The sequence below is a fragment of the Carcharodon carcharias genome, chromosome 1 (genome assembly GCF_017639515.1).
Source record: "Carcharodon carcharias isolate sCarCar2 chromosome 1, sCarCar2.pri, whole genome shotgun sequence".
NCBI lineage: Eukaryota > Metazoa > Chordata > Chondrichthyes > Lamniformes > Lamnidae > Carcharodon > Carcharodon carcharias.
This window is the reverse complement of record NC_054467.1, coordinates 265,164,435-265,181,025: the sequence shown is the minus strand read 5'-3', so window position 1 is coordinate 265,181,025 and position 16,591 is coordinate 265,164,435. Positions and strand designations below refer to the sequence as shown.

The 16,591-nt window shown below is 45.9% G+C and overlaps 1 protein-coding gene across 3 annotated transcripts in view; it reads right to left on the bottom strand.

Moving 5' to 3' along the window:
* LOC121279949 (disintegrin and metalloproteinase domain-containing protein 12-like) overlaps nt 1–16,591 on the bottom strand; it is a 375,022-nt gene that overhangs the window by 62,430 nt on the left and 296,001 nt on the right. For all 3 annotated transcript variants that reach the window (XM_041191570.1, XM_041191551.1, XM_041191560.1), the window contains 3 exons: nt 7,783–7,839; nt 6,781–6,828; nt 2,438–2,485 (listed from right to left, as the gene is read on the bottom strand). In XM_041191570.1, coding sequence (XP_041047504.1) covers nt 2,438–2,485; nt 6,781–6,828; nt 7,783–7,839 — 153 coding nt within the window. The remainder of the gene's footprint in view (nt 1–2,437; nt 2,486–6,780; nt 6,829–7,782; nt 7,840–16,591) is intronic.

The following is a 16,591-nucleotide window of genomic DNA, read 5'->3' as shown; positions in this document are numbered from 1 at the left end:
ACTTTGCGTCAGTCTTCACAGTGGAACACGCGGGTGACATCCCCAAAGTTCAAGAGAGTTGGGGGGCAGAGGTGAGTATGGTGGCCATTAACAAAGAGAAGGTGCTAGGAAAACTGAAAGGTCTGAAGGTGGATAAATCCCCTGGACCAGATGGATTACACCCCAGAGTTCTGAAGGAGATAGCTGAAGAGATAGTGGAGGCATTAGTGGCAATATTTCAGGAATCACTGGAGTCAGGGAGGGTCCCAGAGGATTGGAAAATCGCTAATGTAACCCCCCTGTTTAAGAAGGGAGTGAGGCAAAAGACGGAAAATTACAGGCTGATTAGCCTGACCTCGGTCGTTGGTAAGATTTTAGAGTTCATTATTAAAGATGAGATTTCAGAATACTTGGAAGTGCATGGTAAAATAGGGCAAAGTCAGCATGGTTTCATCAAGGGGAGCTCATGCCTGACAAATCTGTTAGAATTCTTTGACGAGATAACGATTAGGTTAGACAAAGGAAAGCCAATGGATGTTATCTACTTGGACTTCCAGAAGGCCTTTGACAAGGTGCTGCACAGGAGGCTGCTCAGTAAGATAAGAGCCCATGGTGTTAGAGGCAAGGTACTAGCATGGATAGAAGATTGGCTGTCTGGCAGGAGGCAGAGAGTGGGGATAAGGGGGTCCTTCTCAGGATGGTGGCCAGTGACTAGTGGAGTTCTGCAGGGGAGATTGTTGGGACCACAACTTTTCACTTTATACATTAATGACCTAGATGAAGGAACTGAGGGCATCCTGGCTAAGTTTGCAGATGATACAAAGATAGGTGGAGGGACAGGTAGTATTGAGGAGCGGGGGGGCTGCAGGATTTGGACAGGTTAGGAGAATGGGCAAAGAAGTGGCAGGTGGAATACAACGTGGGGAAGTGTGAGGTCATGCACTTTGGTAGTTAGAATAGAGGCATAGACTATTTTCTAAATGGAGAGAGAATTCAGAAATCTGGAGTGCTAAGGGACTTGGGAGTTCTAGTCCAGGATTCTCTTAAGGTTAACTTGCAAGTTGAGTCGGTTGTTAGGAAGGCAAATGCAATGTTGGCATTTATTTCGAGAGGACTAGAATATAAAAGCAGGGATGTGCTGCTGAGGCTTTATAAGGCTCTGGTCAGACCACATTTAGAATATTGTGAGCAATTTTGGGCCCCGTATTTCAGGAAGGATGTGCTGGCCCTGGAGAGGGTCCAGAGGAGGTTCATGAGAATGATCCCAGGAATGAAAGGCTTAACATATGAGGAATGTTTGAGGACTCTGGGTCTATACTCAATGGAGTTTAGAACGATAAGGGGGGATCTGATTGAAACTTACAGAATACTGAAAGGCCTGGATAGAGTGGACGTGGGGAAGATGCTTCCATTAGTAGGAGAGACTAGGACCCGAAGGCACAGCCTCACAGTAAAGGGAAGACCTTTTAGAACAGAGATGAGGAGAAACTTGTTTAGCCAGAGAGTGGTGAATCTATGGAATTCATTGCCACAGAAGGCTGTGGAGGCCAGGTCATTGAGTGTATTTAAGACCGAGATAAATAGGTTCTTGATTGGAAAGGGGATCAAACGTTACTGGGAGAAGGCGGGAGAATGGGGTTGAGAAACTTATCAGCCATGATTGAATGGCGGAGCAGACTCGATATGCCGAATGGCCTAATTTCTGCTCCTATGTCTTATGGTCTAAAAGCTAGATCATCAGCTGGGCACCTCCGGATTGGGCATCTTGCCTTAATTCCTGGATCTCCCACTTGATGGCTGATCCTGGTCTGTTAAACTGTCAAAAGTGGCCTCTTCTCCCAGTGGTGTGGCTGGGATTGGAAAGCTACTGGCCCTCTGGTGGGCAAACTGGCACCTTTCTGTGCTTCTTGGCCAAGGGGGAACAAAGAGGAAGCTATTAAGTAATCAACTGCTATTGGTCCAAAAGATTCCAGGTAATCCGCAAGTGTCATAACTGCAGAATCAGTGAGGGATAGCAAACCTTCTCTCTCTCCCACAAACCTTCTGACCTGCTGAGTCCACCTGAAAAAGCAAACCTGATTTGAAATCTCATCTTTTCAGATAACCCAACTTTTTTGTCCTTCATCTGCATTTCAACATACAGTAAAGGGTACAAATTAGGAGCTGTCTCCATGCTCGCTGGTACACACAGCTCTGTCCAAAACTGGACTGATCCTGGGTGCTGGACATGTGCTCTCTCACATCGCTGTGTGGGGGGTATTGTACTCAGTCCCACATTAACCCTATATGTGCCAGATCCTTATATTACAAGTGTCAGTGTCATTCAGAACTGAGGTAAGGTTGGGTGTGGAGAGAGATCGTTCTGGGATTGTAGACAGGATTTGGTAGGTAAAATCATATATTTAATGCTTATTAAATCTGACAGAGCTTGAGAGGTTCATTGGGAGAGTTTTCATACCTGAAGTCTCTTGTTGAATCTCTTTTGTGGTACTTTTCTCCGTTGTAGCTGTGGAAAGTAAGGAATAAAAGCATCCTGAATAAATGTGGGATTCTGTCTTGCACCGGCACACTCAACTCCCTCCGAATAAGTCACGGGCAGGGAACGTCAAGTCAGCCTCATGCTTGGATGTCAGTTGAGGCCCTAAAGTGGCCAATGAAGGGTAGAGTACCAGCAGCATTGTTGGGGGATGGCGGGGTGGGGGCATTAGCCATGCAGGGTGGCTGGCATAGGGACGTGAGAATAAGGGAAGTAAACACGTGGCTAAAGGAGTGGTGCAGGAAAGAGGGGTTCCATTTCACGGGGCACTGGCATCAGTATTGGAACAGGCAGGATCTGTACCGTTGGGATTGTCTCCACCTGAACCGATCTGGGACCAATGTTCTAGCGAAAAGGGTAAATACGGTGGTCAACAGGACTTTAAACTAGAAAGTGCAGCGGGAGGGAAGTGTATAACTCCAAGAAGTATGACTAATGCGAAACAAAGCAGCAGGTTAGCGTGTGGGCGATGGATTCAACTTCATGGAAAATTATGAAAAAACTGAAAAGAAAGGAGAGCCCAGGAGAGGCTATTAAAGTCTCCAGAACACAAAATAGGACAGAGTGTTCGGAAAGGGCAAGGAATCTAACTTCAAGCACATCAGATAAAGGGATGACAATGAGAAAGCAGATGGGAAATACAGGACTGAAGGTGTTGTATCTGAATGCACACAGTATACGAAATAAGGTAAATGAGCTTGTGGCGCAGATTGAAATTGGCAGGTAAGATGTGGTGGGCATCGCGGAGACATGGCTGCATGGGGATCAGGACTGGGAGCTAAATATCCAAGGATATACACTCCATCAAAAAGATAGGCAGTTTGGCAGAGGGGGTGGGGTTGCTTTGTTAGTAAGAAATGAAATTAAATCGATAGCAAGAAATGATGCAGGGTCAGATGATGTAGAATCTGTGTGGGTAGAGTTGAGGAACCACAAAGGTAAAAAAACCATAATGGGAGTTCTGTACAGGCCTCCGAACAGTAGACAGGATGTGGGGCACAAGATACACCAGGATTAGAAACAGTGTGTAAGAAAGGCAAGGTTACAGTGATCATGGGGGATTTCAATATGCAGGTAGACTGGGAAAATCAGGTTGGTAGTGGATCCCAAGAAAAGGAATTTGTGGAATGTCTACGAGATGGCTTTTTGGGGCAGCTTGTGGTGGAGCCCACTAGGGAACAGGCAATTCTAGATTTAGTGATGTGTAATGAGGCAAATTTGATAAGGGAGCTTAAGGTGAAGGAACCCTTAGGAGGAAGTGACCATAATATGATAGAATTTACCCTGCAATTTGAGAGGAAAAAGCTGGAATCAGATGTAACAGTATTACAATTGAATAAAGACAACTACAGAGGCATGAGGGAGGAGCTGGCCAGAATTGACTGGGAGATGAGCCTAGCAGGAAAGACAGTGGAACAGCAATGGCAGGAGTTTCTGGGAGTAATTTGGGAGACACAGCAAAAATTCATCCCTAGGAAGAAGAAGCATACTAAAGGGAGGACGAGGCAACCATGGCTGACAAGGGAAGTCAGGGACAGCATAAAAGCTAAAGAGAAAGCATACAATGTGGCGAAGAGCAGTGGGAAACCAGGGGATTGGGAAGCCTACAAAGACCAACAGAGGACAACTAAAAAAGAAATAAGGAGGGAGAAGATTAAATATGAAGGTAAACTAGCCAGTAATATAAAAGAAGATTGCAAGAGATTTTTTAGATATATAAAGGATAAGAGAGAGGCAAAAGTGGACATTGGGCCGCTGGAAAATGACGCTGGAGAAGTAGTAGTGGGGAACAAAGAAATGGTGGAGGAACTGAATAGGTACTTTGCGTCAGTCTTCACGGTGGAACACGCGAGTGACATCCCCAAAGTTCAAGAGAGTCGGGGGGCAGAGGTGAGTATGGTGACCATTACCAAGGAGAAGGTGCTAGGAAAACTGAAAGGTCTGAAGGTGGATAAATCACCTGGGCCAGATGGATTACACCCCAGAGTTCTGAAGAAGATAGCTGAAGAGATAGTGGAGGCGTGCGTTAGTGGTGATCTTTCAGGAATCACTGGAGTCAGGGAGGGTTCCAGAGGATTGGAAAATCGCTAATGTAACCCCCCTGTTTAAGAAGGGAGTGAGGCAAAAGACGGAAAATTACAGGCCGATTAGCCTGACCTCGGTCGTTGGTAAGATTTTAGAATCCATTATTAAAGATGAGATTTCAGAATACTTGGAAGTGCATGGTAAAATAGGGCAAAGTCAGCATGGTTTCATCAAGGGGAGCTCATGCCTGACAAATCTGTTAGAATTCTTTGACGAGATAACGATTAGGTTAGACAAAGGAGAGCCAATGGATGTTATCTACTTGGACTTCCAGAAGGCCTTTGACAAGGTGCCGCACAGGAGGCTGCTCAGTAAGATAAGAGCCCATGGTGTTAGAGGCAAGGTACTAGCATGGATAGAAGATTGGCTGTCTGGCAGGAGGCAGAGAGTGGGGATAAGGAGGTCCTTCTCAGGATGGTGGCCAGTGACTAGTGGAGTTCTGCAGGGGAGATTGTTGGGACCACAACTTTTCACTTTATACATTAATGATCTAGATGAAGGAACTGAGGGCATCCTGGCTAAGTTTGCAGATGATACAAAGATAGGTGGAGGGACAGGTATTATTGAGGAGCGGGGAGGCTGCAGGATTTGGACAGGTTAGGAGAATGGGTAAAGAAGTGGCAGATGGAATACAACGTGGGTAAGTGTGAGGTCATGCACCTTGGTGGGAAGAATAGAGGCATAGACTATTTTCTAAATGGGGAGAGAATTCAGAAATCTGGAGTGCTAAGGGACTTGGGAGTTCTAGTCCAGGATTCTCTCAAGGTTAACTTGCAAGTTGAGTCAGTTGTTAGGAAGGCAAATGCAATGTTGGCATTTATTTCGAGAGGACTAGAATATAAAAGCAGGGATGTGCTGCTGAGGCTTTATAAGGCTCTGGTCAGACCACATTTAGAATATTGTGAGCAATTTTGGGCCCCGTATTTCAGGAAGGATGTGCTGGCCCTGGAGAGGGTCCAGAGGAGGTTCACGAGAATGATCCCAGGAATTAAAGGCTTAACATATGAGGAATGTTTGAGGACTCTGGGTCTATACTCAATAGAGTTTAGAACGATAAGGGGGGATCTGATTGAAACTTACAGAATACTGAAAGGCCTGGATAGAGTGGACGTGGGGAAGATGTTTACATTAGTAGGAGAGACTAGGACCCGAAGGCACAGCCTCACAGTAAAGGGAAGACCTTTTAGAACAGAGATGAGGAGAAACTTGTTTAGCCAGAGAGTGGTGAATCTATGGAATTCATTGCCACAGAAGGCTGTGGAGGCCAGGTCATTGAGTGTATTTAAGACCGAGATAAATAGGTTCTTGATTGGAAAGGGGATCAAACGTTACTGGGAGAAGGCGGGAGAATGGGGTTGAGAAACTTATCAGCCATGATTGAATGGCGGAGCAGACTCGATATGCCGAATGGCCTAATTTCTGCTCCTATGTCTTATGGTCTAAAAGCCAGATCATCAGCTGGGCACCTCCAGATTGGGCATCTTGCCTTAATTCCTGGGTCTCCCACTTGATGGCTGATCCTGGTCTGTTAAACTGTCAAAAGTGGCCTCTTCTCCCAGTGGTGTGGCTGGGATTGGAAAGCTACTGGCCCTCTGGTGGGCAAACTGGCACCTTTCTGTGCTTCTTGGCCAAGGGGGAACAAAGAGGAAGCTATTAAGTAATCAACTGCTATTGGTCCAAAAGATTTCAGGTAATCCGCAAGTGTCATAACTGCAGAATCAGTGAGGGATAGCAAACCTTCTCTCTCTCCCACAAACCTTCTGACCTGCTGAGTCCACCTGAAAAAACAAACCTGATTTGAAATCTTATCTTTTCAGATAACCCAACATTACTTTTTTGTCCTTCATCTGCATTTCAACATACAGTAAAGGGTACAAATTAGGAGCTGTCTCCATGCTTGCTGGTACACACAGCTCTGTCCAAAACTGGACTGATCCTGGGTGCTGGACATGTGCTCTCTCACATCGCTGTGTGGGTGGTATTGTACTCAGTCCCACATTAACCCTAATTGTGCCAGATCCTTATATTACAAGTGTCAGTGTCATTCAGAACTGAGGTAAGGTTGGGTGTGGAGAGAGATCGTTCTGGGATTGTAGACAAGATTTGGTAGGTAAAATCATATATTTAATGCTTATTAAATTTGAAAGAGCTTGAGAGGTTCATTGGGAGAGTTTTCATACCTGAAGTCTCTTGTTGAATCTCTTTTGTGGTACTTTTCTCCGTTGTAGCTGTGGAAAGTAAGGAATAAAAGCATCCTGAATAAATGTGGGATTCTGTCTTGCGCCGGCACACTCAACTCCCTCCGAATAAGTCACGGGCAGGGAACGTCAAGTCAGCCTCATGCTTGGATGTCAGTTGAGGCCCTAAAGTGGCCAATGAAGGGTAGAGTACCAGCAGCATTGTTGGGGGATGGTGGGGTGGGGGCATTAGCCATGCACGGTGGCTGCTCAATAAAAGCCAGCTCATCAGCTGGAGACCTCCGGATTGGGCATCTTGCCTTAATTCCTGGGTCTCCCACTTGATGGCTGATCCTGGTCTGTTAAACTGTCAAAAGTGGCCTCTTCTCCCAGTGGTGTGACTGGGATTGGAAAGCTACTGGCCCTCTGGTGGGCAAACTGGCACCTTTCTGTGCTTCTTGGCCAAGGGGGAACAAAGAGGAAGCTATTAAGAAATCAACTGCTATTGGTCCAAAAGATTTCAGGTAATCCGCAAGTGTCATAACTGCAGAATCAGTGAGGAATAGCAAACCTTCCCTCTCTCCCACAAACCTGCTGACCTGCTGAGTCCACCTGAAAAAGCAAACCTGATTTGAAATCTCATCTTTTCAGATAACCCAGCATTACTTTTTTGTCCTTCATCTGCATTTCAACATACAGTAAAGGGTACAAACTAGGAGCTGTCTCCATGCTCGCTGGTACACACAGCTCCGTCCAAAACTGGACTGATCCTGGGTGCTGGACATGCGCTCTCTCACATCGCTGTGTGGGGGGTATTGTACTCAGTCCCACATTAACCCTATATGTGCCAGATCCTTATATTACAAGTGTCAGTGTCATTCAGAACTGAGGTAAGGTTGGGTGTGGAGAGAGATCGTTATGGGATTGTAGACAAGATTTGGTAGGTAAAATCATATATTTAATGCTTATTAAATTTGAAAGGTTTATTAGGGTGAGTTTTCTTACCTACAGTCTCATCAGCTTTTGTCTGAAGCTCTGTCACTGTTGTCTCTGGCGATGTAGCTGTGGAAGATAATAGAAGCATCTTTACTAGATGTGCTGAGGACAGTGAGCAGGCTCCGATGCTAAGGGTCCAATCAGAATGCTGAAAGGGATGGCAGGAGCTGTAGACGATGGTGCTGCCAGGGTGGGCAAGCAAGAGTGATAACATGGAACTGCTCTCAGCTTCCCTTGGGGAGTCAGGAGGTGAGTTACTCATTGCAAGAGTCCTAGCCTTTGACCTGCTCTTGTAGCCACAGTATTTATATGGCTAGTAAAATTCAGTTTCTGGTCAATTGTAAGCTCCAAGATGTTGATAGTGAGGGATTCAGTGATGGTAATGCCATTGAACTTCAAGGGGCAATGGTTAGATTCTCTCCTGTTGGAGATGGTCATTGTCTGGCACTTATTTGGCACAAATGTTACTTGCCACTTGTCAGCCCAAGTCTGGATATTGTCCAGTCTTGCTGCATTTGGACATGGACTGCTTCAGTATCTGAGGATCTGCGAATGGTGCTGAACATTGTGCAATCATCAGAGAACGTCCCCACTTCTGACCTACTGATGGAGGGAAGGCCATTTATAAGATAGCTGAAGACGGTTAGGCCTAGGACACTACCCTGAGGAACTCCTGCAGCAATGTTCCAGGACTGAGGAAATTGACCTCAAACAACCGTAACCATTTTTCTTTGTGCTAGGTGAGACTCCAACCAGTGGAGAGTTTTCCCCCGATTCCCACTGACTCCAGTTTTGCTAGAGTTCCTGGATGCCACACTCGGTCAAATGCTGCCTTGATGTCAAGGGTAGTCACTCTCACCTCACCACGGGAGTTCAACTCTTCTGTCCATGTTTGAACCAAGGTCAGGAGCAGAGTGGCCCTGGTAGAACTCAAACTCATAAGACAAATCTGTCCATTCCAGATATTAACTTAGGTAACCTTCTCTGAACTGCTTCCAAAGCATCTACACCCTTCCTTACAGGAGACCAGTACAGTACACAGCACTCCAGATGTGGCCTCACCAGTGTCCTGTACAACTGAAGCATAACCTCCTACTTTTGTAATCAATTCCCCTCACAATAAATGATAACATTCTATTCGCTTTCCTAATTAGTTGCACCCTGCACACCAGGCTTTCACCATTCACAATCAAGGACACCCAGATCCCTCTGCATCTCACAGCTCTGCAATCTCTCACCATATTGATAATAAGCTTCTTTTTTCATTCTTCATTGTTCTTTTTTATTCTGCAGTATCAGTCTCCTGTAAGGAAGGGTGCAGGTGCTTTGCAAGCAGTTCAGAGAAGGTTTACTAAACTAATAACTGGAATATCTTATGAAGAAAAATTGAACAGGCTAGGCTGTCACCCACTGAAATTTGGAAGAGGTGACGTGATTGAAACCTATAAGATCCCGAGGGGTGAACGTGGAGAGCATGTTTCCTCTTGTGGGAGAATCTAGAACTGGGGGCCACTGTTTAAAAATTAGGGGTCACCCATTTAAGACAGAGGTGAGAAGAATTTTTTTCACGGAGAGGGTGGTGAATGGACCAACTGAATGGGCAATTTCACATTTGCCCACATGATACTTCATCTGCCAGATCTTTGCCCACTCACTTAACCTATCTATGTCACTTTGTAGCCTCCTTATGTCCTCTTCACAACTTACTCTCCTACCTATCTTTGTGTCATTAGCAAATTTAACAACCATCCCTTCGATCCCTTCGTCCAATTCATTTACATAAACTGTAACAGGTTGAGGCCCCAGCACTGATCCCTGTGGCACACCATTCGTCACAGCCTCCAACCAGAAAATGACAAAATTATGCCTACTCTCTGTTTCCTGTTAGCCAGGCAATCTTCTATCCACGCTAATATGTTACCCCCTACACCACGAGCTTTTATTTTACACAATAACCTTTGATGTGGCACCTTATCAAATGCCTTCCACAAATCTAAGCACTGTACATATTATTTCATCAAAGAACAATGATGGCCTTGAATTTTTCTCAATACCCTGCTATAAAGTCTTTAATAATAGCTTCTAACATTTTCCCTCTGACAGATGTTAAGCTAACTGGCCTGTCGCTTCCTGCTGTCCATCTCCCTCCCTTTTTAAATAGAGTTACATTCACTATTTCCCAATCTAATCTGATTGCTGGCAGTCGAGGTGAGTATAGGAGTCTTAAAGTCTTTCTAAACATCTAATTTTGTTTGTATTTAGCATTTAACTGAAGTTTGATGTTTAAGTTCTCATCTTCCCAGCCTTGAGCAGTGTGTTAGAGCTCTGCTGGAAAAGCAGCTGCAGTTAGTTAATTAAGGAAAGCAGCTTAAACCAATGTTTCCATAACTGGAATCAATTAAACTCCTTAGTTTCAGAGAAACATAAATACAGGCACTTCAGAGCAACTTTGAACAGAATACTGAGAGTTAGGTGATTAAGGGAGTTAGGTGAGGAGGGGAAGGAGGTGCTCCTTTGCTTTGACCTTTCTAGTTTTTTTCACCTGGTATCAATTGGTTCTTACAATAAAAGCAAAATACTGCGGACACTGGAAATCTGAAACAAAAACAAAAATAGCAGGAAAAACTCAGCAGGTCTGACAGCATCTGCAGAGAGGAACACAGTAAACATTTCAAGTCTTCATCAGAACTAAAGAAAAATAGAAATGAGGTGAAATATGAGCTGTTTGAGCGGGGTGGGACAGGTAGAGCTGGATAGAGGGCCAGTGATAGGTGGAGGCAAAGGAGAGATTGCCAAAGATGTCATAGACAAAGGGAGAAAGGGGTGTTGACGGTGCTGATATTATCTAAGGAATGTGCTAATGGGGACATTAAGGGTAGAAAACAGGACAAACAAGTGACAGATAGCCTTAGTGGGGGTGGGGTAGGAGGAAGGGATTGAAATTGGCTAAAAGGTGGAGATAAAACAATGGATGGAAATAAGTTTAAAAATAATAATGGAAATAGGTGGAAATGGAAAAATATATTTAAAAAATATATAAATTATTAGAAAAAAGAAGGATCGGAAAGGGGGTGGGGATGGGAGAGAGAGTTCATGATCTCTAGTTGTTAAGTCCGGAAGGCTGTGAAGTGCCTAGTCGGAAGATGAGGTGCTGTTCCTCCAGTTTGCGTTGAACTTCACTGGAACAATGCAGCAGGCCAAGGATGGACATGTGGGCATGAGAGCAGGGTGGAGGGTTGAAATGGCAAGCGACAGAGAGGTCTGGGTCATGCTTGCAGACAGACCACAGGTGTTCCACAAAGCGCTCACCCAGTCTGCGTTTGGTCTCTCCAATGAAGAGGAAACCGCATTGGGAGCAGCGAATGCAGTAAACTGAGGGAAGTGCAAGTGAAATGCTGCTTCACTTGAAAGAAGTGTTTGGGCCCTTGGACGGTGAGGAGGGGGGATGTAAAGGGGCAGGTGTTGCACCTTCTGCGGTTGCATGGGAAGGTGCCGTGGGAGGGGGTTCAGAAGTAGGGGTGATGGAGGAGTGGACCAGGGTGTCCCGGAGGGAACGATCCCTACGGAATGCCGACAGTGGGGGTGAAGGGAAGATGTGTTTGGTGGTGGCATCATGCTGGAGTTGGCGGAAATGGCGGAGGATGATCCTTTGAATGCGGAGGCTGGTGGCGTGATAAGTGAGGACAAGGGGGACCCTATCATGTTTCTGGGAGGGAGGAGAAGGCATGAGGATGGATGCGCGGGAGATGGGCCGGACATGGTTGAGGGCCCTGTCAACCACCGTGGGTGGAAAACCTCAGTTAAGGAAGAAGGAAGACATGTCAGAGGGACTGTTTTTGAAAGTGGCATCATCAGAACAGATGCGACGGAGGCGAAGGAACTGAGAGAATGGAATGGAGTCCTTACAGGAAGCTGGGTGTGAGGAGCTGTAGTCGAGGTAGCTGTGGGAGTCGGTAGGCTTGTAATGGTTATTGGTGGACAGTCTATCACCAGAAATGGAGACAGAGAGGTCAAGGAAGGGAAGGGAAGTGTCAGAGATGGACCACGTGAAAGTGATGGAGCGGTGGATATTGGAAGCAAAATTAATAAATTTTTCCAAGTCCCGACGAGAGCATGAAGCAGCACTGAAGAAATCATCGATGTACCGGAGAAAGAGTTGTGGAAGGGGGCCGGAGTAGGACTGGAACAAGGAATGTTCCACATACCCCATAAAGAGACAGGCATAGCTGGGGCCCATGCGGGTACCCATAGCCACACCTTTTATTTGGAGGAAGTGAGATGAGTTTAAGGAGAAATTGTTCAGTGAGAGAACAAGTTCAGCCAGATGGAGGAGAGTGGTGGTGCGTGGGGAATGGACATCTGTTCGAGGAAAAAGCGGAGAGCCCTCAGACCATCCTGGAAAAACTCAGCAAGTCTGGCAGCATCAGCGGAGAAGAACAAAGTTGATGTTTCGAGTCCTCATGACCCTTCAACAGAACTAAGTAAAAATAGGAGAGGGTGATATTATCTAAACGAATGTGCTAATTAAGAATGGATGGCAGGACACACAAGGTACAGTTCTAGTGGGGGTGGGGTGAAATAAGACTAAAAGGGCATAAAAAGTATAGATTTAAAAATAATGGGAATAGGTGGGAAAAGAAAAAGCTATATAAATTATTGGAAAAAACAAAAGGGAGGGGGAAGAAATGGAAAGAGAGTGGGGATGGAGGAGGGAGTTCAAGATCTAAAGTTGTTGAATTCAATATTCAGTCCGGAAGGCTGTAAAGCGCCTAGTCGGAAGATGAGGTTCTGTTCCTCCAGTTTGCGTTGAGCTTCACTGGAACAATGCAGCAAGCCAAGGACAGACATGTGGGCAAGAGCAGGGTGGAGTGTTAAAATGGCAAGCGACAGGGAGGTTTGGGTCATTCTTGCGGACAGACCGCAGGTGTTCTGCAAAGCGGTTGCCTAGTTTACGTATGGTCTCTCCAATGTAGAGGAGACTGCTCATCTTCTGACTAGGCACTTTACAGCCTTCCGGACTGAATATTGAGTTCAACAACTTTAGATCTTGAACTCCCTCCTCCATCCCCACCCCCTTTCTATTTCTTCCCCTTCCCTTTTGTTTTTTCCAATAATTTATATAGATTTTTCTTTTCCCACTTATTTCCATTATTTTTAAATCTATACCTTTTCTGCCCTTTTAGTCTTATTTCACACCCCCCCCCCCACTAGAGCTGTACCTTGTGTGTCCTGCCACCTATTTTTAATTAGCACATTCTTTTAGATAATATCATCAACTTCAACACCTCTTTGTTCTTTTGTCTGTGACATCTTTTGATTATCTACTCCTATCACTGCTTGCTTGTCCCTACAACCACCACCCACCCCCCCTACTTCTCTCCCCCAAGCGCCCCCCTCTACTTTAAACCAGCCTATATTTTACCCCTCTCCTATTTTCACTTAGTTCTGTTGAAGGGTCATGAGGACTCAAAACGTCAACTTTGTTCTTCTCCACCGATGCTGCCAGACCCGCTGAGTTTTTCCAGGTAATTCTGTTTTTGTTTTGGATTTCCAGTATCTGTAGTTTTTTGTTTTTACCTCAGACCATCCTGGGGGATGGCGGTGTAGAGGGATTGGACGTCCAAGGTGAAGAGGAGGCGGTTGAGGCCAGGGAGCTGGAAATTATTGATATGATGTAGGGCGTCAGAGGAATGGTGGATGTAGGTGGGATGGGACTGGACAAGGGAGAATGGAGCCAACATAGCAAGAAATGAGTTCCATGGGGCAGGAACAGGCTGACACGATCGGTCTGCCAGGACAGTCCTCTTTGTGGATTTTGGGTAGGAGGTAGAAGCAGGTCATCCAAGGTTGGGAGACTATGAGGTTGGAAGCTGTGGAGGGAAGATCTCCAGAGGAGATGATGAGGTCAGTGACAGTCCTGGAAACAATGGCTTGATGTTCAGTGGTGGGGTCATGGTCCAGGGGGAAGTAGGAGGAAGTGTCTGTGAGTTGACGCTCAGCCTCTGTGAGCTGGAGGTCAGGAATTGGTTCTTATTCTACTACAGGGGAAGAAGCTAGCTCTTTGGTGAGTATCTGTTAAGTGCTTAAGATCTATTCTCTTCCTAAGGTTTAAAATAGTATACAAACCAGTGGTAAGGTTAATAAAATATATAAAAAAAAGGAAAATAAGTTGTTGAATAAAATAATCTAAGTAGTTAATAAAGACACTTTTAGGATTGCAGGATAGGTGCTGTGTCACAGCTGCAGCATGTGGGCGCTCCTGCATGTCACTGTGAATCAGGGCAAATAAGTCTGCAGTAAGTGTTTGCAGCTCGAAGACTTTTGGCTTTTTTTTTGTTATTCATTCACGGGATGAGGGGCTTCGCTGGCTGGGCCAGCATTTATTGCCCGTCCCTAGTTGCCCTTGAGAAGGTGGTGGTGAGCAGCCTTCTTGAACCGCTGCAGTCCATGTAGTGTAGGTACACCCACAGTGCTGTTAGGAAGGGATTTTGACCCAGCGACAGTGGACTGCTTCAGTATCTGAGGAGTTGTGAATGGGGCTGAACACTGTGCAATCATCAGCGAACATCCCCACTTCTGACCTTATTGTGGAAGGAAGGTCATTGATGAAGCAGAGCATGCTCAGAGTTATTGAGCTGGAGGCTAAGCTGCAGACACTGCTGCACATCACAGAGGGGGAAAGCTACCTGCGACACTTGGAACCAGGAGGCAGTCACACTTCTTATGACAGGGTCTTCTGATTTGGTCAGTGGTCAGGGACAGGAGAGTGTGGGTGAGGCAGGTAGGGGGACCCACAGGGCAGGAGCACAGGAGCCTCAGCCTTTGCTTTTGTGCAACAGGTCTGAGGCTCTTTCAGCTTGTTTGGATGAGCTGACCAACCATGGCACTGTGGTACAGGAAGCCATTCAAGTAGGGGGAGCAAAAAGGAATGCTGTTGAAAGGGAAAGTATAGTGAGGGGCTTTGACACTGTTTTCTACAACAAAGAGCTAGAATCAGGGAAGCTGTGTTGCCTGCCCGGTGCCAGAGTTCAGGACATCTGCTTGGGGCTGGAGAGGAACTTGCATTGGGAGGGGGAGGATCCAGTCATCTTGATCCATGTAGGTACCAATGACATAGGTAGAACTAGGAAAGAGGTTCTGCATTGTCAGTATCAGGAGGTCGGCACCAAAGTAAGAAGCAGAACATCAAAGGTAATAACCTCGGGATTAATATCTGAGCCATGTGCAAATTGGCGTAGGGCAAATAAAATTAGAGTGATGAATACATGGCTCAAAGACTGGTGTGGGAGAAGTGGGTTCTGATACATGGGGCACTGGCACCAGTATTGGGGAAAGTGAGATCTGTACCATTGGGATGGTCTACATCTCAACCAGTGTTCCAGCGAGCCACATGACTAGGGAAGCAGAGAGGTTTTAAACTAAATAGGGAGGCAAGGGACCAAATTTGGGAAGATATGGTGAATCAAAGAATAGAGGCAAAATGACAGAGAAAGGTCTGGGAAATGATAAACAAAATGTGACAGGAAGGGATAGAGAGTACAAAGCTTGCATTAACAGGTAAGGCCAGAGTTAAAAAATAATAGAAGGATAAAACTAAAGGCTCTGTATCTGAATGCACATTTTCTCATAATAAAACACATGGGGCAGAATTTTCTGCCTGTCGGGCGGGTGGGGTGGGCCCAACCCAATCTCCGGTGGGTGGGGATCCGATCCCCGCCGGAAAAGCGGGCCCCGCCGCCATTTTAAGTGGGCGGGACAATTAAGGCCGGCCCAGTGTGACGCCCGGTGGGAAGCGCTATGCACTTCCTGTGCTGGCAGGGGGGGGGGGGGGGGGGGGGGGGGGGGGGGGGTTCCCCAAATGTGAGAGTGCGCCCTTCCACACATCCACACGACAGAGCGCAAATCTCCCTGAGGCTAAGTGCAGCCTCAGGTAGATCACTGAAAGCTGTACAAACATTAAAAATAGAAAAAAAAAATCCTTAACAATCCTTGTCAATTGGCCATTGACAGGTCGGCGGGCCCGCAGCTGATTTTGCTGTGCCGCCGCCTTCCTGAATATTTAAATGGGGCGGGATGACATCGGGGGTTCCGCCCAGCATCATCCCGCGTCATTTCATGCCCCGCCCCCTGCTCACCAACGGCAAAATTCAGCCCATGACCTGAGGTCACAAATAAAAATGAATAAATGCGATCTGATAGCCATTGCAGAGACATGGCTGACATCGGTTGAGAGCTGAATATTAAAGGATACATAGCATTTAGGAAGAACATGGAGTTAGAAAAAGGTGGAGGGATGGTTCTGTTAATTAGTTATGGCATTAACACAGTAGAGAGGGATGACCTAAGTTCAGGAAACCAGGATGTAGAAATAGTTTGGGTTGAGATGAGAAATGATAAAGGCAAGAAATTATTTGTGCGAGTGGTGTACAGGCCCCTTGACAAGCCATAGAATAGGGCAGAATATGAAGGATGAGAAAATGGGAGCATGTCAGAAAGGTACAGTGATAATCATGGGGGATTTTAATCGACATATAGACTGGAAAAAGCAGATGGGCAAAGGTAGCCCAGATGAACAGTTCATAGAGTGTTTTAGGGGTAGTTTCTGAGAGAAGCACATTCTGGAGCCAATTAAAGAGCAGGCTATACTAGATCTGATATGGTGCAACAAGCCAGGATTAATTAATGATCTCATAGTGAAGGTGCCCCTAGGTCACAGCGATCATACTATGATTGAATTTTACATTCAGTTTGAGGTCTAAACTTAAATAAGGGCAATTATGAGGGCATGAAAGCAGAGCTAGCTAGAGTGAACTGGCAA